General features: G+C 41.5%; 1 protein-coding gene across 4 annotated transcripts in view; it reads left to right on the forward strand.

Moving 5' to 3' along the window:
* Positions 1-23,679, forward strand: part of mdga2a (MAM domain containing glycosylphosphatidylinositol anchor 2a) — a 196,811-nt gene that overhangs the window by 151,611 nt on the left and 21,521 nt on the right. For all 4 annotated transcript variants that reach the window (XM_072699311.1, XM_072699313.1, XM_072699310.1 and 1 more), the window contains exon 11: positions 20,256-20,433. In XM_072699311.1, the coding sequence (XP_072555412.1) occupies positions 20,256-20,433 (178 nt within the window). The remainder of the gene's footprint in view (positions 1-20,255; positions 20,434-23,679) is intronic.

A 23,679-nucleotide genomic window follows, 5' to 3' on the forward strand; every position in this document is an offset into this window, starting at 1 on the left:
TGAGAACTCTTGCTTTGTGAAACACCCCCAGGTGAGCTAAGTAGAAATTGGGCTAAATCCCAGACATAGGCATAAACAGGAATGAGCAGCAAGCTCTAGTCATTGACTGTTTATATAGCCACTAGATGCTGTTAGCTTTTGCTGCTGCTGCTTCATGGTGTCATAGTTTTAGTGTTGCCTCCTGCAGTGTCCAGGCCTGGAAGTGGGTTCCACCTGGTTCATGGATCACAACCCCCTGACATTCTGTTATTGGATTTCATTGGTCCCTCAATGATTGAAAGCCACCCAGACCCTGAGACAGAAAAATATCCCCAAACCATCATACTTTCTCTCTACCAGGCTGTACACTTTTACAAGAGGCTTTAGTGTTGATGTGTTTAGGATTTTGTTTCCTCAAAAAATGAAATAGGTGGTATATAGCAGAAAGGATGTTTATTGGAGATCAGTGGTCCCCTTTATATTAGCATACCATGAAGACCAATCTTGGTAGAGTCATGGAGACAGATGTTATCAAGTGTCAAATCAAATGTTAGTAGAACCTTTTAGCAGTCAGCCTTCAGTTTCTGACACTTATTTGTGCCCTTGACATGATCTGCACAGGACACCCACTCCTAGGAAAAGTAGCGACAATGCTAAATACCTGTGTGAAGTCACTGTGAAGTCAACCACCATGCAAGTAGTTCAAAGCAGACAAAGCCGCAGACCTGATTTGAACACCAAAGAGTCCAATTGCCCGCTTTTAAAAGGTGATTATTCTAGAGATTCACATATTCTCATGAATGGCTTATATTTTAAGCCATTTATTAAATAAAGGTAACATATAGATTGTTGATGTTTAGTGTGTCAGATTGTCTTTATTATTATCGCTTAGATAAAGAATAGCTCAATCTCCATTATGTTCTTTTATTTGAAGAAAGTGTTTAAGGCAAGAATGTATGTTGCTTTGGGCTAAGTAAGATCCTGCTTCATTGCTTATATGTTATAATTTTAGGTTCCAGACGTCGAAAAGAAAAAAAAAATCTAAATTTCCTTTAGACTAATCTGAAATGTAATTATTATAATTTTACAAGCAGCCATTCCTGTTGCGTGAGGATTATTTCTCATGCTGCCAAATGGTGCAGTCATGCTTCCTGCTTTCTTGGTTTATTTGTTATACTGTATGTTTATATGTTATTTTACTTCCCTCTATTTCACACTTTAAAGGGGAAACCAGGTGGATATTCAGGGTTTGCAGCAATCACTGGCCCACTAGTGTTGCCCTGGGGAAAAAATGGTTTGAATCCAGTGGCTGTGGTGAAATTTTGACAAATCCAGGATTTAAAATTATCCACAGACCACTCACCAAATTTACTTTATCAGTGGTTTGAATGAACAAGAACTTATTTGAAAGACTGAGTTGTGTCTGTGGTTTCTTAAAGGGCTAGCAGCACATTAAAAGTTACAAGACATAATATGGAAATCAATAGAAATTTAATAATCGTAAGTTAATGGTAAATTAAAAAAAGAAAGCTACATTGACAGGCTGGTTGGCTGTAGTGAACTGTAGTGTAGTGATGAAGGCCAACATGGAAGATGTCTATTGAAGTGACTATTGAGCAGTTTTACATTCTTGTAATGGGGATACATGGTGTTTTTCTAAAGCTGTATAAAGAAATCTCTGAGATGGACTGACATCCTGTCTTGGGTGTCCCTTGGGTCCTTCACTCTGCTTCCTGAGGATACCTGTAAGCTCACTGCAATCACGTATGATGGATAATGGAAAACTACGGTGTTTTATGTACTGATTAGCTGAGGTTGAGGTTAAAGGCAGATACAGTGTGTTCCCTCTCAGCGACATCAGCAGCAGCATGGCCAAAGCAGAGGAGGGGCAGTGCTGTTGGTCTCTTGAACGAGGTGCTCAACCTGAAATGCTTGCTGTAGAAATGCTGCATATACAGTATGTACCTGTATAAATGTGTAAGCAGCTATGGAAAAAGTTAGATATCCATCCAAATACAATCTCAGTTTCTACTAGTGGGTCTGTTAGAAAAGAAGATCAGTAGGAAATTCCGTATGTAAGTGCTAGGGCTGGGACGTTAATCCAATTTTAATTTCATTTATAATTTTGGCTACCAACGATTTTCAAAACAAAATTATTAAGATAAAATGATTATTGTGCCGCATTTCATATCACAGAGATGCTCCCATTTTGTCTTTCGTTATAAATCCAGCAAACCCCTTTCCAGCCCCTTTTTATTTTTTCCTCAGATGAATCATATTTAGAGTTCAAGGAAATCCGCTGTTAAAAAGACAAGTTTTCTCAAACGTCAATAAATGCATGATTTTTCTGTAGTCAATGAGTGATCATGCCAAATAATCATGATCTCAGTATTGACCAAAATTGTGTTTTTTGCCTTAATCAACCATTCCTAGTTTGCATCTGCCCCCCCGGCAGGAAGTACAGGTTATGTTCATTTTGCCACCTGCCATAAATTAGACTCAAATCTGGTGGTTGAAATAAATAAAAGCACCTGCTTATGAACAACATAGTAATCCATCATCTAAATGAGGTATTTAGACAAGTTCATGGTGTAAAATCAAAACAGAACAGTGATACTGAGCATAATGTTCTTTAGTAGTAGTTCCTGACAACTATTGAATACAGTTGAATACTGCAGCCTTAGTGGAGTTAATAAGCTTCTGTAGTATCTTCATGACAATTTATTTACTGTATGTTTTCCTGGGCATTGAATAAAGCCGAAGCTTTGCCTTATACCCTGTCAGTTTTCCTTGTCGCATTTTTCTTTCTAAATTCACGGCAGGTGTAAGTCATGGCATTATGTGGCATTTTAACAAGTGAGGTGCCAAAGCGGCCCGGAGTGGTGGCAGACACATCCAGGAGGTTTGGTTTCTCAGCTAGCAGAACCGAGCTCGTCTGGCCAAGCTTATGGGCTACAATGAAGGAGAAGTAGAGGGAGCACAGAAAGTTAATCTGCAGCCTTGCGGTCAAGCGTTGTGCATGTAAGGTGAGGGCCGCGGGAAGAATAGCAGGCGGCGGTGATTATGAGTGTGAGAGCCACTTAACTGCCAGAGTCTCATTAGGGCAGGGCCCTGGCAGACCCCCCCCATGACTGACAGCTTGGGAGTGTGATCCGCGGTGCCCGAAAGCAGGCCTCTGATGTCCCAGCGGCCTTGAAACGCGTCCCTCTGTCGCTCTGCGGCGAAGAGCTGCCCCCCTCCTCTCACCATATCCCTGACATTTCCAGGGCACGGCCCCCGCCCCCCCAGCAGGGCTGCTGATTTAGCCGGAAGACCTGCTCATACAGACTTTTAGTCTTGCAAATGCTGTTGTTTTTTTCCACATTATCAGAGAAATAATGTATGTTTTTCACTGCATATTTGTTGTATATGCTTACCATGGCTTGGCATTTCACTTTTAAATATTCTTTGTAACATATTTTTCATAGGATCGTCATTGCCAGGACACCAGAATTGGGGTCATTCCGGAACATTCATCAGCTCTAGTCCAAGTCAGGAAATGGAAATGGAGTTGAAATTTACATCTCCCTGAAATTCGAATTGAATTCCAATTCTGTTCCTCATAGTTTTTTCCAATGCCAACTCCAGTTCCATTTCCTGATTTGGATTGGATTTGTTGAATGCATTCCTGAATGGCCCCAATCCTGCAGGACGCTGCATAAGACAATGGACATGGATGGATGGATTTTTTATATATTTGTGTCAGATGGGGCAGCCTGGGCCTGGGCATCTCAGGGGACAAAATACTTGGTTCCCCAGAGAATCGCACCCCTAACCCTTAGTCTGTTATAAGACACCTGATAAGTCGCGGCAAATTACTGCTGGGTTCAGTGGGATTTTCAGTAATTCGAAAGGGATAGATCACAGGCCGGTGATTCGAGCTTAAATCACTGCTGAGCTCGGGATCCCTGCCTAGCTCACATGGTAGCTCCCTATCTTGGGCACCAGCGTATGGCACGGAATGGCCTGCTTCATTGATCTAGGCAATGCAATTAAGTTTTTATTCACAACATGGGCAGTATTTATAGGTTGTGATTATGAAGCTTTAAAATTTTATAGATAATAGCTGTTTAATATTGCATTTTGACAATATTGCAATAAAATAACATTTTAAGAATGATATAATGGCGATAAATGTTTAATATTATTGTCTTCGCTGCTCTGTCAGGCATACAGCAGCAGCAGCCATCTTCAGGAACTGCCTATTTTGGCAACGAGACTCAACTGAAACTTCGTATCATTTGCAATCACGGTGTTGGACTATTAGGCAGAGTTTAATAAAGATGCAAGTCAAGGATTCGTCAGTCGCCCCAAAATCCAAACGGAACAGCTAAATAATGAAAAGATGCCTTTGGAAATGATAAAGTAAATCTAATCAAAAATGAGAGCAATCCAAATCAGAATATTGTTGTTTCTTCATTCTCTTGCCTCATCTTCTCAATCCAATTAAAAGTGTGAATCAGTTTTCAGTTTGGGTGGGGGAATAAGCTGAGCTTCTTTTTATTGTTGACTTTTTTCTTTGCTTTTTAGACTAGTTCAATCTCTTCATATTTCTTTGCCTCCGTGGATTCTACTACCAGAATGGCAGCAAAACAAGTTCCATCCATCCATTTTCTATACCATTTTCTATACCTGCTAGAATTATGCACGGTCACAGGGGTTGGTGAGCAGGTTATGCCATAAAAAACACACGCCTTGTTGGAATTCAGGGTCAAACCACGTTCCTTGTTTATTATAAACTCAAGTTATTGTGCTAATGAGTTGTTTTGTGTGTGTTTACAAACCTTCGACAAATCGAAAGGGAATCACATATGGTAACCATGGTGTTCCAGAATAGTCATCAGGATGGGAATTTAATTTACTAATTAAAGTGATCAGTGATAATATTTCAGCACAGTGGGTGCCAGTTTTGAAATGAGTCTGGTTTGCCAGTCTTGCAGTTCCTTTTTTTTTTGGTCCTTACAGACATATGCTGTATTAATATGGGTGTAGTTGTGTGTGTAATATCACTTAGTAACCTGTCAATTGTGTGCATGATTGCCGTTATGGCCATAAAACCTGTCATAACTCCGGAACCCCCAGACAGTCTAGCATGTATAGCGGACTGTTCAAATAGTAACCCACTTTGTTCTCAAAGGAGCAGCCTTACTTTTTAGCTAAAGTCAAGGTGTTGTAGAGTTTTTTTTTTTTTGGTCCAATCCGGAAGCTGTGGAGATTAGATATGTATAATTAACCTGCTCAACAATTACATCTCCCTTATCTTTTAAAAATAAATGGGCTCTGTAGTTTCTTTTAAACCACTGTAGTCCAGCCCTACCACTTTCTGCCTCTAAACAGCATTAACATACAAAGGACATTGAACATGTTGTTTATTTGCTGGGAATTCAAAATGGCTGCCTTCATTGATTATTCTACACCATGAGTGGCTACTAAAGCTCAGTTGCTCCCTGAAATCACAAAAGGCAGTTGCAAGGTGAGGGTTGTGGGAAGAAAAGAGTTCATTTACCAGGGAACAGGGGACTTTCGGAGGAGGAAAAGCACTGTTTTCTTTTGAATGTGATCCCCTGCCCTAAGTATTGGGATGATGTATCTCATTCATGGATATCTAATGATGTGTACTAATAAGCGCCAATCCATGGTTGATGCCATCTCACGTCAGCCAGAAGGTGTGAAGGTGGACGTCAGCAAGCAGTGCAGCTGTAGGCTGGACAGAAGGGGATCTGGCCAGCCCGCAGCTTGACTTTCCATTCCTGTGCTTTCCACTTCTCTCAGGACGTCCGTGTGAGATGCTAATTGGCCAATAACACTGCGGAAAGGGATTGTAACTTTTCAGGAATAAGTTATCGGCCTACTTGGGTAAACATAATGGCCTCTTTTATGTCTTTCACAAATCATCAGGAGTGGTTGCGATTCTTCAACTTGCACTTAAGAGCTGAATGGTTATCTGCTCTATAAATTGCGACCGATTTCGTGACGGGGGTCTGGCGAGGAAATCGACAAACCACAAGTGGGCTGGGGTGGAGAACTGGTGATAATGTGTCAATAATTTGCGGCCCTCCAAAAAAATCTGTCCATTCATTTTCCAACCAGTTATCCAGTGCAAATTCACAGGGGCGTTGGATCCCATCCCAGGGAGCACGGGCCGCAAGGCATGGGGCATAGTGGATAGGATGCCAGTCTGTCATAGGGTCACACAGGTTTGAGATGCTATTTGTCTATGTCTCTGGACTATATGTAGAAATGAGGGCGTTTGAAGGAAACGCAGGGAAATCATGCAGACTCCACACATACAGTGGGCAGTATTCAAACCCAGCGCACATCGCAGGCTCCTAAGCTACTGTGTTCATTTTGTCATCATATTCCCCTTGAAGAGAGAGCCAGTCCTTTGTTTATCTAACACCTACTGACAAAACAAGGAGATGTTTGTGCAGCAATTTGCAATGGGAATCCAGAGGGAGCAATATTTATGTTTGATTCAAGTTGTCAGTTTTCTGCTGATTTTGCTGGCGATCATTCATTAGATGCATTTCCGATTTTTCTTCTGTCTGTGTTTTAAAAACATTTCTCTATTCGAACCGAAACATTGAATGGTTGTCCATGAGTGTCCATCATCATTGTAAGATTTTTTTCACATTTTATTTCAATTCTGGGTACTAACAAAATATACTTAAATTCTGGGAAATGGACTTTCTTCTGCACCTAGGAAATGAAACAAGACAAATAATATTTAATTCCATATTATGATATAAGCAATATCTGCCATACTTCATACTACATAAAATAGGAAAATATTACATAAATCATTTGGTTTATGTTGAGTGTCTCATGAAGCTGGGCAGGGTACCATAGATAGATATTGTCAGAACATCTCCCAGGGACTTATGATGTGTCTTCAGGTTGTTGTAGAAGGTAGCCTGCATGCCAAGGAGTGAGATGCAACTTGACCGAGGGATTCAGGGAGAATGGACCTTTCTGTAGAAGCTTCCAGGCAGTTATAGTTGTTACTGTGGATATCGGAGTTTAATAATGGATTTTCTTGTGTTGAAATCCGAAATATGTGCTAGCTACAGTCTACAAACAAACAATACTTCCACAAGGCATACATCATCTGGAAAATCTTCAGTTTCTTGATTGTGTGTCAGATTTCAGAGAGAGTTATGGCAGTTATTTCTGCCATTTTTAATTAATGCGGGACATCAATAACCCCCGATGTGCAAAACGTCCGTCTCCCACATGAAACCCAGTAGAGGAGGGAGGAGTGTTATACAGCCTGCGGTGGTTTAACATGCTGTGAGAGTAAGGGAGTGTGTGTGTGTGTGTGTGCGTGTGTGTGTGTGTGGGGGGGGGTGGTTTAACATGAGCAGTGATGCCTCTTTCTCATTCCGACAACACCCGTTGACTTGTTGCCATAGCAACAAACAAGGCATTTACAGTCGACTGACATCACATATAGACTTTGAAAAGAAATGGCAGAACAAAATTTGGGGATGGGGGGGGGTCAGGTGGCTTTGAAAAGTTGTGACATTGCATCGACACCGATGCCTTTCATTTCCTGTGCTTGTCTTAATGTTGCCTCGTGTGGCAATCATTCATGCATACATATGGAAATGAAAGCACGTGTAATGTCTCACTTACATCCCCAGTCCAGATGCGAATGATGTTTCTTTGTCTGGTAGTTGTGCTTTTTTAAATATCATAAATGAATACAGTAACAGAAAGGATATTCGAATGCTTGTTCCTGAATTTTCAGTTTGGAAGTCGCCTGTAGCTGCGCTTCCTAAGACGATATCCAGCGCGGGGCTCTCTCAGTTGTCGAGCAATGCTAACATGACAAGCTTTTTTTTCCACTTAATCCATTCCAGCCTCCACAGTGGAGTTTCATGGTTATTTAGACTCATGTATACCTTCCACTAGGGATGGACTGGGAACAAAAATCAGCCCGAGGAAATTACATCCCCCTTGAACATTTTACGCTGCTAATCTTGAATATTTTTCATTCTGGTGGGAATGTTTTTCACTCTAAACCCAGGGATCCGGAGCCCAGACAGTCCCAATAGCGAGTCCATCCCTGCTTGGAGTGATATGAAATGTCAACGTGCTGGCGAGCAGCATTGAGGCAGCTGTGTGGGCACAGGACGGTTGCGTGTGTGTGTGTGTGTGTGTGTGTGGGGGGGGGGGGTCATCTTTGAAGCACAGAGTGATTATCATCTCAGCCAATAGGATTCACAATCAAATCCTCCTAGCAAGACTGTCAAGCCGTCTGAGTTGAGTGTTGCTAAGAGTGTGGAGTGGGGAATAATCAGGATGGGAGGTCATGCTTTCGGCTCCTGTGGACGTGTTTAAACATTTACGCTAATCATCCTGTATGCAAATATCGCTAAATCGATTCAGTTCTGAGTGTCAGCTTTCATGATGTATTGGGTTAGCATGGTAAACAAACCTATACAGTTTATAACTGCAAAATATTACATAGTTTTTTTAGTTAAATAACAAAAGTTACTCTCCTCTTTGTTTTAACTTCAGAGTATAGCAGGGTTTGCAATCCATTCTGTATTACAGTGTGTCTCAATCCCCCCCCCGACACTCCAGGTTTTTGCTCCCTCCCAGTTTAGAGCTGTCAGGCAGAGAGCTGGGAGGGGGCAAAACGTGGACCGTCTGCCAGTACCTGGGGACTGGATTGAGAAACACTGCTGAATTGGATGTCATAGGGTATACACTCAGCACAGTTATTTAGATATACCACTTCTCCGTACCATAGTTTTGGACTATGAGAGGAAACTGAAATACCTGTATGTGACACACATCAATTCAAGGAGAGCATGCAAACTCTGCCCAAACGAAACTTGTGTGACAGAGTGGATCACAGTAGATTTCTGTTCATTATTATCATTAGTATTAATACTGTTGCAAACTTACATTAATCTTCAAGACAATTGTAGTAGGTGGTACTAGAGGAATAGGACATTTTTCCCTACAGTTTTCACAGCTCTGAAGGCATTTGGTCAGAACGTGTCCCCGAGGTCTGTCAGTGCGAGAGAGGCTGGGCTGATAGGCTCCACTCGGATACTCTTGCCAGGAAGGAACAAGGAGTGTGAACGAAAAGGGATTGCTTTGGGGCCAGGCAGTGTTAATTAGAAATCTGCTGCATGCCATGTTGATTCATGGTGACAACCCCCATTCTTTTAGAAGATAAAGCACTTTGGTTGTCCCACGGCAAGATGATGGACTACGTTAGTCTCACCCCTGGTCCAGCGAGGGAGGAAAGGCCGGCTGACTGAATCCCACCTCTTCCCAGAGCGGGAGACTGGTTTGGCTGTGCCCAAACCATCAAATGCTTTCTTTTTGACAGTAGAGGTGCACAGGGTATGCTTTAAAGGACCACGCCTTTGGGATTGGACCCGAACCCCCCCGGCGGGAGGATGAGCTAATGACAGTGAAGTATGGGTCACAGGAAAGAAGCTGTTCCCCCCCCCGACCCCTCAGCCATCGAGGCTGGAGCACCGCTGATGCCGAATGGCATGAATGTAGAAACCAAGTAGAAAATTGCCACACTTTAGGAATAAAAAAGCCCCCAACCTGCCCCCTTGGTTTGTGGACATGAGGCCACAGGCCCCGCAGTACTGCCATGGAGAATTTGCATTCACATAACCCTTCAGGAATGCTTTGAGTTTTAGGTCAGTTGACTGATGTCCTCATTTCATTTGTCAGTAGATTTTTTTTCCCTTTTTTTCCTGGTTGAGAACATTTAATACTTTTGAGGCATGGAGTAAAACAATCACAGCAAACTAATATCATCTTGCTAATTCATTACTTACACATCATTTAATAGTTGCTCAATCCCATCTGCCTAGTTAGTATTTTAGCATCTGTTAAATACTAGGACAGGACACCTCTAAATTGTCCTTGTCTTTCCCTGTAGAATCATGAGATCTTTTAATTGTTGTAACAAAGAGCAACTGAATATAGTAGATATCCTGAGCTGGCTAAAACGTAATACTTTGATTTTGATCGGTTTCCTGTCCTACCATCATTGATTTCGCTGGAATTTGTCAGATAAGTACACTACCAGTCAAACGTTTTTGCAAAGAAAAATAAAACAAGTGTTCTTGATAACATGGAAAGAGTATGCACTAGTGTATGTCTGACATCCTTTTAACTGGTTATGTGGCGATGGCATCATTAAATTCTCGACTGTCTGTTTACTGTAAATGCACTAGTTAACTGTTTCATCCCATGAAACAGAGCAGTATTTAATGTCCCTTGTAAAAAGAATGCCTCAAATTTTCTCTGCTGTTATAACTGCTAGTGGTTACTTTGATGAATAAATGATATGACATTTTCTGTATTGTAAATATATTTGTTAGCAAAGAATGTTGAGCATATTTTTAGTAAATGTTAAGTCAGTAAGTCGCAAATGTAGAAAATCTCAGTGTGTGCAAATATTTTTGATTGGTAATGTATTCTTACGAGGTCTTGGCAAATGCAGAGAGCCCAACTTTCATAACACTCCTGCGCTATGGAAAACTGATCAGCCCTGGATGAATCTGCTTCTGATCATTCATAAAACAAATTGATAACAGTTGCTCAGTCCAGTAACTTCTGTACTCCCTGAAACTCATTCTTGTCTTCTGTGCACCTCAGTCACTTGTCATAAGCATAAAGCTGGACAGGCTAGATTAGACAGTGTTTCTGAACTATATAGGGGAGTTGTCCAATTTACAATGTTCTGTTGGACAACAGTGACAAACAGTGACCTGTCTTGTGGCACGTGCTTCTTGGGATAAACTCTAGGCTCATTATGACCCTGAATTAGATAGTTGGCAAATTAGATAGATGGATATATTGGACAGCACATTTCATTTATGGTTTAGGTATTTTCAGAGTTTTAGATTAGGGGGATCTTAATCAGAATCAGGAAAAACTTTATTGATCCCATAGGGAAATTGCTTATGCTACACCTGGACAGACAGACAGACAGAAAGACAGATACTGATGTATGTATATTTCAGGAGGTACATCAATAGAGCTTAAATACACAGATTGCTACACTGGCAAAGTGATTTTCTCATTGTATTAATTCCATATTTACAGTTTGACTTTGCTTTTTAAGAGGCTGTACGATGCTGACTAATGTTAGCAGAGTCAGGCTCTGATAGGTCAGACACGTTTCCTGTTTTTCGAATGTTTCCATGGCTATACAGACGTGACATGAGAGCAAAAGAAAAATGAATGCAGGGGCTCTTTTGAGCAGTAACCCCACTCATTCATCTTGAATTTACCTTGCCATGCTATTTCCTGTTACTTACTGGCCTTATCTCGGCTGCAAGGAGATTTATTACAGAGCTGCTCCACTACCATTTTGGTGAACCCCCCCCCATGTATGAGTGTCCATCAATGAGATTCAGTGACAGTGTTTCCTCTAGGTTTACAGCTTTGGGGGGCGGGGCAGACGGACACCGACAGGATTCATGGTCTTCATGTGTTTCTTTTAATGACAGCAGTCAATATAACAATGCAGATATTTTTGTCTGCTTTTCATGTGGTTGATGCGACATATTTTCCGACGCGCTCTCTGTCCGCTGGTGGGAGTGTGCTCACCTGTGTGTGCACACGTGTCTGTGCGCGTGCATCGGAGCGGAACTCCGCCATGCACGATACAGAGAGCAGAGGAGAATTGTAAACATGCGACCGTGTAGAGAGAAAAATGACAACCTGTTGTGTAAATAAGAGCAATAACGTAAGGCTGTTTAGTTTGCTTATATAAGGACAATGTATAGACCTGTTCAATAGGAAATGTAGCCTTAAATGCCATCTGTTGTGAATAAAATTAGCTTGACCTTCAAGGGGGGACGGGAGGTGCTTTTGGGGGGGTGTGGCGCCCCCCTAATATAATGGTAGGGGAAACACAGAGTGATTTTTTGTTCAATTATACATACATGATCCCTCTTCCTACATGCATTCTGTCTATTCTGTCGTAATGTAAAATAAATTGCTTTTGTGTATTTTTATATGTTTTTTCCATGGTTAGTCTACAATTTGCATGTATCCCTGAGTGCCCACAACTGGGGAAAAGTTCCATTAGCATCTAAGGGGTCCGGGAGGGATGCAGTTGTGCATTTCCAGCTCTGATCCGTTAGCATATACCTACTGGAGCTTTGACGTCTTTTTTTTTTTTTAATGCTTGTAACAGCTCAGTCCTTGCTGCAGGGAAAATTTCACTGAGATTGCAGGTATTTCACGCATTTTTTCACTTTTTCTCCACTGTTCATTTTTTTTTTCTTTTTTTTTTCATTTTTTACTGGGCAGAAAGCTCCGGACTTCAAACTGCAGGAGGCCTCTGAGGCATTGACCGAGAGGGGTGTTACAGGGTCATTGGCAATCTCTGCCTGGCCAAGTCGGCCATTGATCCTACCTGTAACCCTGAACTAGCAGCTGCCCTCCTGCATCAGCTCCCATGCTTCAGCTGGCATTCATGGATGCCTGTCTCCAAGAGCTGTCTCATCAGAAAGGGCCCCACTTCCTGCCCATCAGGACAGGGACAACAAAACTTCACTAATTTATTACCTCACCGTTCTAGAGGTGGGGACTATCTGGTCTTAAATGTAATTTGGCACTCCCATTCAAATTTCCTTATATTGTATTAATCCAAATGCAATAGGCATTAGTCAGCATTCCTACACGTTTAATGAACTACATAATGGCTAGAAGTGTGAGCTTTACAGTGCATTTTAATGGGTCACATACTGCTTATCCAGTACATGATTCTATTGAGCAATTTTACAAATGACTTCAATGTCACCACATTAACAGGTTTAATTAGAGAGCAGGTAAAAGATTTTATCAAGCATTTTAGCCAATCATCAGAAGGGTACTAAAAAAAGGTCTTGCCCTTTATTCTGTGCAGTTCTCCGAAATTGCCCTTCTTTGAAAGTTAAGCTAGTCTTTTAATCTTACTTAACGAACTGCTGTAATAACAGCAGATTTCCCTCCACAACATTGTTGCAACTTTTTCCCAGCAGCACAGATAAAGCTGTCAAAAAAACTGAATGGAGACATCAGATTAATTCAGCAATTATATGTATCTTGCATTTATGAATAGATAAGCTTGATGTTTGAAGTAGCTTCAGTCCCAGTCATTCCTTATGCTCAATTCTCACCACCCTCAAGATACTTCTGTCCCTGGTGACCAGTAATGTCTTAGTAATCCCCCCAGCCTGATTTCTCATTAAACAGTGAGCAGTCATTGGGAGGAAAATAAAGCCAGACAGAAGGTCAAAAACAACAAGCTGCTTGCTCATAGTCAAACTAACATGGGCATGAATAAGTGTTTGCAATAATAACAATATTTGCTGTCAAGTGAGATCATTTGACAGAATAAATTTGGGGAAAAAAAGAAGAAGCTTAAGGAAAGGTGATTCTGGATTTAAACAGTGGGAATTTGTGGGAAAGCAATGAGTCTTATTCTGAGAAATGACCTTTCATCCAAATGGTATCTGTCCAGTATGATGTGTTTGAAGGGAAACCAGCATGCAGGCAGTACAGACTGTAGGAGAGACACAACGACAGTAACAACTCCAGAAGCTTATTATGGGAAGGTCCTCCGAGATGTGCAAGGAGAAGGCAGCCAGCACCCCAGAGCCCTCCTTAAAAGCATCTCATCTTCTCAATCACCTCATGATGTTCTCCAGCGAGTGTTAGAAGTGTGTGGAGATCTCCTATGCTATGGAGGATGTTTGAAACTTCAATGTGGCCCAATTCTCTTCCCTCCCCCCTCCGTGCATCTGACTCGGTCTACGCAGAAGTAATTAATTTGATAAGTGTTTTTTTTTGTGATTTGATAAGAATTTGCTTACAGTGAACAAAGGTATTTACTTGCCCTCAGCCTGGGGCAGGTATTAACTGGTGATACATGGCAGTAGTGAACCTACACAGCCAGTAATGGCAAGTGACTGTAATTATACCCACCTACCAGAGGGAAGTCATGAGTATGTTATTGTACTGAATGGCAGAACACCAGTGAGAAAAGTTACACTTTTGTACTGGTTTCCATTTCAAATTAATGGATAATACAGTACATTACATAAAAAAAAAACCATTTACTAGTATATTAGTTGCATTGAGAAGGGTTGCTTATCAGCATTAATATTCACCAGAATATGAGCGTAAACTTCAATGCAAGCTACGCTTGATAAATGCAGATCAAAGACTTAAATCTGAATCATTGTTATATCTCTTACACATCTCCTCTTCAGTACAAATTAATTGCATTCGATATTTGTGACATCAAAACAAACCATATATTGATATTTTGTGGATGATGTATGGCAGTGTTTCCAAACCTTGTCCTCGGGGGACTCCCAGATTCTCCATGTTATTGCTAGGGAGCCAGGAGGGAGCAAAAATGTGGACTGTCTAGCAGGGAGCCGGGAGGGAGCAAAAATGTGGACCGGCTGGGGGTCCCTGAAGACCAGGTTGGGAAAAACTGATATATGGAATCAGAGCCTGACATTTTGCACAAGACCAGATGTTAGTTTGGTTTTAATAGCAGTTAAATGCTAGAGGAAGCACTCTGGGGTTTTGCCTCTGGCTCATTCTGTCACCTGTACCACTTTTACCCCAAGAGCAGACATGGCCTTTTTTGCCAATGAAGACATGAGGGGCTCCTTTTTGGCAGTTTAAGATACAGTGAGCACTTCCTCAGATTTCCGTATCTTTGACGGGACCTGCTCTGTGGGAGAGAGAGCAGAGCGACACTCCTCACCTAATATGGATTCACAGTGTGTGAAATTACAAAATTTTCAGAAACAATAAACAGTAATTGAATCCGAGGATGGGAAGATTTCAGGCTTGAGAGGGCCCCTGTTGTGACAAACAGCGGCTCACTGGTTCTGCTGAATCTACCCTGGTTGTTCTCATCACTTGGTTTAGCTGATCAGTCTAGCCGATCAGCTTTCAAGGGGCCAGATTGGAAGACTGAAATCGGCTCAGTGAGTCCTGTGATTCCACCTCTGTCTTCACTGCAGAATTTCTGAACCAGGTAGGACCAGTTGGCAGATAAAACCTGGCCCTGCTTTCTCCCTCTTGCGGCTAAACCAATGACTATCAGTTTTCGGGGGCCACATTCACAGATTGCATCCGCCTTCTGCTGTCCTCCTGCCACTAAATGTTTTCCACACTTGGTTTTATCAATCAGGAGCTCTTCCTTCACCATAACTGTTACCCTCCACCTTGGGAGCTGCCTGAGTCCATCTTGACTGGTTCTTCGGTAAGCTGTTTATGTGTGTTATAGTGGCCATGCTGTCCCAGCATGCACTGGTGTGTGTGTCACTCTGAACCAGGGAACGTGTGAGACTTGTTTACTTATCACAGGGGACCGATAGCTATTTCTGTCTGACTGTCATTTAATTGGGTGGAGTGTATGGTTTTAATTAGATGGGCCAGTGCTTCTGACACTGTGAACTGTATATTTATCTTGTCAAGTCCCATAGAAGCACAAAAATTTCCAAGACAAGAATATTACACTATAAGTGCATATTATATCAGCCAGTTCTACCAATCTGCTGCCATCTCGCTCCTCCTAAACCAGCAGATATGACCTTTGGAGAGTGATCATGGTTTAATTGTGGGTTGTATGATTCCAGCACCTACTCCTTCTGACTAGTGATAAAAGCAGCTTTAATTCCCACACTGACTGAGCTGTCTGCTGTCAGTCATAAATAACCAATAATAAAATAATAGAATAACCAGTGGAAACTGTTAAAATGGGGAATTCAGCCCTACATGAGTTTGGGGCTTCAGGTCTTCCACCAATGCCTCTGGCTACTCTAGAAATTCTTGCAAAAAAAGTGTTTTCAGAATTGCTGACTCCAGTAACAGCCTATGATGTTAATGTGTGTGTGTGTGTGTGTATGTGTGGATTAGGTTTATATTACATTGTGGGGACCAAATGTCACCCATAATGAGATAAAAATCTTTTATTTTGACGTTGTGGGGACAAATTTTCAGGTCCCCAAAAACTAAGAATACTAAAAGTCTCATATTTTGTCTGGTTACTTATGGTTAAGGTTAGGGCTGGGTAGGGGTTAAGGTCTTCATGTTGGGATTAGAATTTTCCCCTAGAAATGAATGGAGTATTACCACTAAGATATAATCACAAACCTGTGAGTGTGTGTGTGTGTGTGTGTGTGTGTGAGCGCATACACTTTTGTAATTATTACATTGGACCTTTAGTTCAAAGATAATCATCAAAAATTGGCAATAATTCAGGAAATCGTATTTTCATAAATAACAGACAATCAGTCAGTGTTTTATGTTTGTAATGTGTCATATTTGATTTTGTTTTTAAGTTGTACAGAAGCCAGTGTCAATTTCGTGTTTTATACTACACATAAAATAACAAATAACTAAAAATGATTTGTTGGGAAATTTGCTAATCTCCAATGTAAATTCGACAAATAAATTATATTGTGCTGTGTGTGTATGTGTTCTGAGTGTTGGTCGTTCCGAGAAATTTTGGCAGTTATTGTACAATTTGTTTTTTTTTGTTAGTCCAAGCAGGGATATTTACTTTATAACACTGGCAAATGAGACTAAATGAATATTCATTACCAAACATAAAATTCTGCACACCTGTAACATTTTGAACATTTTGCCCGGTGATAGAGAGAAATTCAAATTGCTCTTAATTATGCAGCATGATTATATATGTATATTTATATATGTATATTTTATATTTAATCTAAATACAGGGTTCCTTTGCCGGTCACATTATCTACTTCTGTCATACCCTTTTATTTATTTTTTGACAGGCACTTCAGCTCCGAGTGCTGTATAGCTTGTTTGTTACTCTAAGCTATTTGAATCAGGCTATAATACGAAGAGGCCCCAAGTCCCAGGGGCAGGTCTAAGGTCAGAATATTTTGAGGGCTTCAGCTACAGACTTTTAGGCATCATAATGTAGTGATATTGACTGTAAAAGTAAGTGCCAAAGAACTGGGACATCAATAAAAACTGTTGGGGTTTTAAACCCATATCCAGTGCCCGAATACGAGCTGAACACGAGCAGGAGTGGCACGTTTATCACTGAGCATTTGTTTTCTGAGTGAGCTATTACGATTTATCACAAATAACTGAAATCCCATCACACTGCTTCGCAGGATGACCTCTTCATGACCCTGTACTCAATCAGTAGTTAGGGACTGGATGTATCAAATGTATATAAATTTCATTTTGAACATTAATCTACGTGAATATGTACAGTAAATGGAACATTTATTTTGTATATACATAGACTGATTGGTTGAAGAGTCTGTTTGGGTTCACCTGGGTTTGAACAGCTTACCCCAAAAACCTGCATACACACCAGCCCTTTGCGGATAAGATTGCCCACCCCTGTATTAGGCAGTAATTGCGAATGCTATAAGACAGTCTTTCCCACTGCCAGTTCATGTTTTTGCTCCCTGCCAGACAGTCCACATCTTTGCTCCCTCCCAGCTCCCTGCCAGACAGTCCATACCATGTAATGCGTTTGTCTGTGTCCCTCACAGGGCCGGACCTCCTACAGACTTTCAGCCTGCGAATATAAACCACTCGCTTTGCTTTGTTTACAGCCGTGGTTTTTATGCCTGAAACTCCCCTGGGGCTCGGGGGTCAGAATCAGCAGTATCGTATTTAATTAGCACAGCTCTCACTTGCACTGTTAAGGTGGCTCTCAAATGCATCACCGAAACCCATTTTAGTTTAAAAGCGCTCTGTTTCGGGGCCTGGCCAGAAAGACTAATTCACTTCTCTTCCCGTTCAAGCTGTTCAGCTTGCTTCTACACAATTGAACAGGTTAATTGGAGGTTTGCAGTACTTTACCAGACAATTTGTTGCCACCTCTGTTTCAGTCTTGATTAAGGCTTCTTCTTTGTTTTTTACTTTTATTGGTGAATCTATTTCCCCCTTATGATTTATTTTGGTGTTTTTTTCTCCTGCCTTTTGGACAGAAGATTATAGACTCATGGTGCATTCTAGGATGTTGCCTTTTACTTGACTGTTCTTAGCTCTGAAGTAAGCAAGACCATCTTTTGCTCTATTAGAGAATACAATGTGTTTGAACATTTCTTTTAGGAGATTCAGAGAATGAACTTTTCCTTTGGTCTATATTACTCATGCTGTTTACTGAATTTTCCACCAACATAAGCATCATCTTATGGTATTTTCTAAGCATTGAGACCCTTTAAAAAATGAATTTCTCTGACTTGCACAAAAATGAGTTTATTTACCTTTGCGAATCACCTCATAGTGATGAAAGTGTTGGCCGCTGTCTCAATGTGTTTTTTCCTTTTACATTTTCCGGCCCCTCTAATGTCTTGAGCCGTACTTAGGAAGGCAGCTACTGAAGACTGGACTTTCTGCTTGCAAGCAAGGTTAGATTCTGCCCCAGTAATTAGGCTGACTGACTCCTAAGGTTCCCTTCGTTCTGGTTTGTTTTGATACACAGTCTTTGCCTGGAAAATGTTCTCATACAATTACTCCCAATCGGTGGATAGGTTTGCCATGTGTGTTCTGTGCTGTCTTAACCCGCTTAACTCGCATACCGCACCAGTTCTGTTCCCTTATTTGAGGGTCTCTTGTGGGGGGCGGGGGTAAATTGACAAAACAAGGGCTATATTTAGTTGAACATGGTACTAGTATGGTTATAAGTGCAATAGAGATGACCTCTACTTCTCATGCCAGCTCACTGCTTCTTCCAGCCAACTGACTTCCAAAAGACCTATTTTTGCTGCAATACTCTAGAATTCTTTTATTCTGTAGGCTTCTAGTGAGGAGGATCAGGGAGTTGTAATGTGGTCTTTTGTCGTTCTCACACCCACGCAGCCTGCCCCTGTCATACACTGGTTCCCTGCCTCCACAAACGATTGATTTGTCAATCTGTTTGGGTTCATCGTTGACCACCAGGAACACGATCAATGCGGCAGACCCAGAGTCAGATTGAGCACTCGGCCCTGTTCTTGTCTCTTGTCACGCATTCCCTGATCTACCCTAGAAGCTCACGAACATGGAAAAAAAATCTGAAAGAGCTCCGTGTGCATCATGAGTATCGGGTGTGACAAGGTCATGTGTATCGGTAAGCCAGGGAGTGGAAACATTGGCCAAAATCGAATGGGTCTGCAAGGTGTGTGAAATGGTCTCTTCGTTTTTTAGAATCAGTCATACAGAAGAAGTGTCTAGGCTCATTTTGGCACAGTCTTGAAGGTATGCGGGTTGCAGGGGATAATGCCGATGCTGTGAGGTGATGGCGGAAAGTTAAAAGGGCAGAGCAGACAGAAAATCCCACAAGCAATTATCAATTCATGTCAAGCACAATTAGCAAACTCCTGGTGCTTTTCTGTGACCCTACCTTTTCAAATGACTGCAATTTCCTAATTGCACTCATGGCCTGCTCCTGTGTTAATTGGGGTAATTATTCCATTGCCCACTTTTCGAGTGTCTGCCGTGCATTGTGTTGTGGCCCCACGGTTTCGTCTACCTCCCATAAGCCATGGCATCAGCAGGGGAATGGCTGACCATATGGGCCTCAGAGGAAAGCGTATGTCTGGGGGGGTTGTGCAGCTAGGGGCAGTTGTCGGCACATGCTGGAGAAAGTACGGTTCTCTGCCAAGTGGCTGCCTCACTCCCCCACGTGGGCAGGGGGGGCAAACCTGGCCCTTGAACAGAAGGTGAGCGACACCCCCACCAGTAGGGGGGGATGACGTACCTCTCTTCGAGGCCTGATTTCATGGTCATTTGTAGTGCCACCTCCTCCTAATATGGCACGAGGCCGACGGTAACGGTGACGTCACCCCCTGAGGTCAAGGCAAGAGTCTGTTCAGCTATCTGTAGCCTGGGCCTTGTGTTTTTAACTCGGCACGCTAACTCCCATGCCAGAAGCCTGCGTGGTGTTTGCTGCCCTATGGGTTTGATTCCCAGCCAGGCCAAATTCAGATGGAGGCAAACACACAAATGTTTTGTACAAACTGTCGTAAGATTCTATTTATATTATGCATCTCTGTGTGGCTTACTGTACCAGCTATTGGTAAAGTAAGGAGTTAGTTGAAAAGATTTTACATAATGACTTTTGGTCACAACACTCCTTCCCTAACAGTACAGTACCTTAATTGTTTTGTTCTGTCGCCATGTCATTTGTACTATTCTTGGATTGTTTTCCCTAATTAGGATGATTAACAAGAGATGCTGTTTGTCCTCTTCACCAGACGGGGCAGCAGAGATGGTGGGAGCAGGAGATCCCCATAGAAGGGGTGATTCAGAAAGGGGAGCTAATCACCTATAACCTCACTGAGCTCATCAAGCCTGAGGCCTACGAGGTTCGCCTCACCCCCATCACTCGATTTGGAGAGGGCGATCCCACCATCAGGATCGTCAAGTACAGCGGTAAGCTCCAGCAAATTCCCGCCATCTCTCAAGTTAACACTACTGTCTCCTCATGGATGGAGAAAGCATCATTAGAGGTCAGAGAGTGCGCCATTATGTTAAAGAATAAAATGGAGCAGAAAACATGTGTGATGAGTGGAAGAGAGACTTGAAAGCCAGTCAGACTGAATGTGCATTTGTGAAGCTATCGTTAGTGATGGCGCGGCGGGGGAGGGGTCGAGAATGAGTTTGGTGTCAATGCAAATGCCAGCAAGTGAAGGCATCCTTTGTGTATGGAAACAGGTCCTGTTCAAGCCCCTTTTCCACTTGCTTTAATATTCATCCATCTTTCAAGCCATCCATCACTCTCCAAAGCACTTCTCCTGATGAGGGCCGTGGTTGGATTTGTTGTTTTTAATAACCCATGGTTGACACCAAAACTATACTGTTTTTTCATGTATCTCTTAAATGTAAGAAACTCTACTTTAAGTCTCTGTTTATGTAAGAAAAATAAAGCTAGGGAATGTGGCAAAATTTTTCAAAAATATTCTCCCTCAGCCCTTGTTGCCAGTGAGTCCTCAGAACTGGTTTATTAAAATGAGAGTCCTGTGGTGCTTAGTGAACAGACGGTCTTGTGTTTTTAACCAGCAATAATCAGAAATAATATTTCTCCTGCAGCTGGTTCTTTCATTGGTAATTGAACATATTGAAATATACATGCGAAAAAAACTGTTCACAAACCAACACATCCTTCAACATCATCAAAATGTTTCCCATTCAATAGACCTTGCCTGATCTGTGTTACATTGTCAAAACCTGATTTATGCATTTTTGTTGTCTTTTCTCTGTGGAATAAATCTGTAATGTTATAGTTTCTCAGCAATGATAGCTGTGATGGATTGACTACAGACCCGCAGTTATGTCTCAGGTTAATTGTCTCTATCAGAAATCCTTATGGATATTGAAGGACACATACAGGCCAATGTTGTGTTGCTGGCCTGTTGTATCGAAAAAGGCCCATATTTCCAATAGATTTATTTTTTTAAAATCGCAGAAACATACATTTGCAAATGTTCATTGAAGCATTTCCACTACTTTTTTATGTGAGCACAGTGCACTCATGTATGTATGTATGTATTATTTTAGATGAATGTATGCTAGTGAGCTTAGGGCTTCTCCGGTTTCTTGACATGAATGAACGGATGTTCAGAGAGTACTTCTGTCAGGAAAAAAGCAAGAAGAGTTTGCTGCATGTGGAAACAGCTGGATGAGTCATTGAGCAACTGCACGGATACGTGAAGCTTTGAAAAGCTCAGAAATTCTAAGGAATGAGGAGAAAATTTCTCAAAGTACTGTAAGCATCCAAAGTCTATGTCCACATCCCTGGCATGGTCTGAATGGAAAAAGGTCAATTTGAGGGTGATGTATCCAGCCAGTCATTTTAGAATAGATAGGCTGCTACCTTCAACACGTCTTTTCACTTTCCTTCTTTTCAGTTTGTTTGTTGTCCACATCCCTGGTATGATAGGCATGGGAGGTCATTATATAGCATGCTACTTATTTTGGAATACATAGGCTTCCACCTTAAGCAGTTTTCAAAGTTTTGTTCTTTGTTTTCCAATAATCCTTAATTATGGTATTCTTCCTCAACATAAAATTCAATTTCTGACAAGAAGAATTCATACTTTAGATTGAACGCCTATTGTCACATGATTAATTCAAGGGTGGTTTTGCTTCTCTTGGAAAGTCTGAGAGGAACTGATTTCTTCTTTCAAGAAACACCGTAGTGACTTCAGTTTGGTTCTGAGGCTGCTTTGCAACACACTGCTTAAGTAGAAGAACAACCTGCTACATCAAATAGATATTTATAATGTAACAGGGACATCTGCTGGTTGTATAAAATATATATAATCCTAAAATTTGGGTGAATGGAAGCTCCCAGAAGATTTGAACAGACAGCAAATTGACCTGCAAAAGTAGCCCGTTAAAGGATTTCTTTTTCTACTGGCAACACTTCCGAGAAACATGCAGGCCTTCTGCAGGACTGGGGTTATCGTCGGCTCCATAAGTACTCAGGAAGAAGGAATGAGCAGAGCGATGAATGGCAATCCCACTGGTGGTATCAATAGATACTGAATCACTGCCCCAGTCGACCCGATGGCAAGGAGAACCAAGAGTAGCTCAGTGAAGGGAACAGTGAGTTCAGTGAAGCAGGTCAATATCTCAGAAAGTCAGCGTGGGTGTCAGCACAAGCTGAGTGCAAAACATCAATATCTGTTTTAGGGTTCAGCGTGATTTTATTGGTGTTTTGAAAACATAAAATAGCGTACATCAACTACGTACAGCGGACCGCATAGATTTATTTTATTTTTTTATGTGCTTAAAATGTAGACCTAAATACCATGTTTTGTTTTTTGCGCTTATGCCATGGGTCTTTTATTAACTGATTCTCAGTCATGCCATTGCTGTGAGACCTTATTAATTTTGGCTGTGACTGTAGGTATGATTTTAACACTCGATTCATACTGATGCTAAAGGAACGCTATTTCATCTTTGATGCTGCCTCGGTCTTCAGTTTCCATCTGCCAGTGATTTAGACTCACATCCCTTTTAAAAAGGAGAGAACGCCATTTATAAATCATCCTGATGTGTTTTTTTTCCCAAATGTTTATACACACACAGCTCTGGACAAAGTAGAGACACCACTCTATATTTAAAAAAAATCTGCATTTAAAATCCTGGTTTAATCCTGGTTCTGCTGGTGTGAAGTACACTGCTTGGACAGTTCATATCAGGCTCCTAGAAGCAGGACTGAAGTCCCATAAAGCAAGGAAGAAGCTCTTCATTAATGAGAAACAGTGAAGAGCCAGGCTGCAATAAAATATATATTATTCATGGATGCACACCCATAAATGAAGAAATGAGTGAAACAAAACAATTGTACACACACACAGAGTAGTGGTATTTCTAGCAACTAGCACCACATTTACCCAGAATATGAGCAGTGTGCTTGAAAATAGACATTTTGACTCCATTTGCAAACACCTACATAATATTGTCAGAAACACATAGTGACAGATCCGGGAGAGACTCATCTGCTCTATTAGCATCTTAAAGAATGTGATAGACACTCCCAGAAAATCAGAAATGTCATACTCTCACAATGTTTTCTCATGCTTCATGACAACTAAAAACAGTTGCCATAAGCTGACATGACCTGCATGCCTTTATGACACATGTATGGCAATGTCATTCACGGCATTCAAA

This window comes from Paramormyrops kingsleyae, chromosome 14 (genome assembly GCF_048594095.1).
Source record: "Paramormyrops kingsleyae isolate MSU_618 chromosome 14, PKINGS_0.4, whole genome shotgun sequence".
In the NCBI taxonomy this organism is placed as follows: Eukaryota; Metazoa; Chordata; class Actinopteri; order Osteoglossiformes; family Mormyridae; genus Paramormyrops; species Paramormyrops kingsleyae.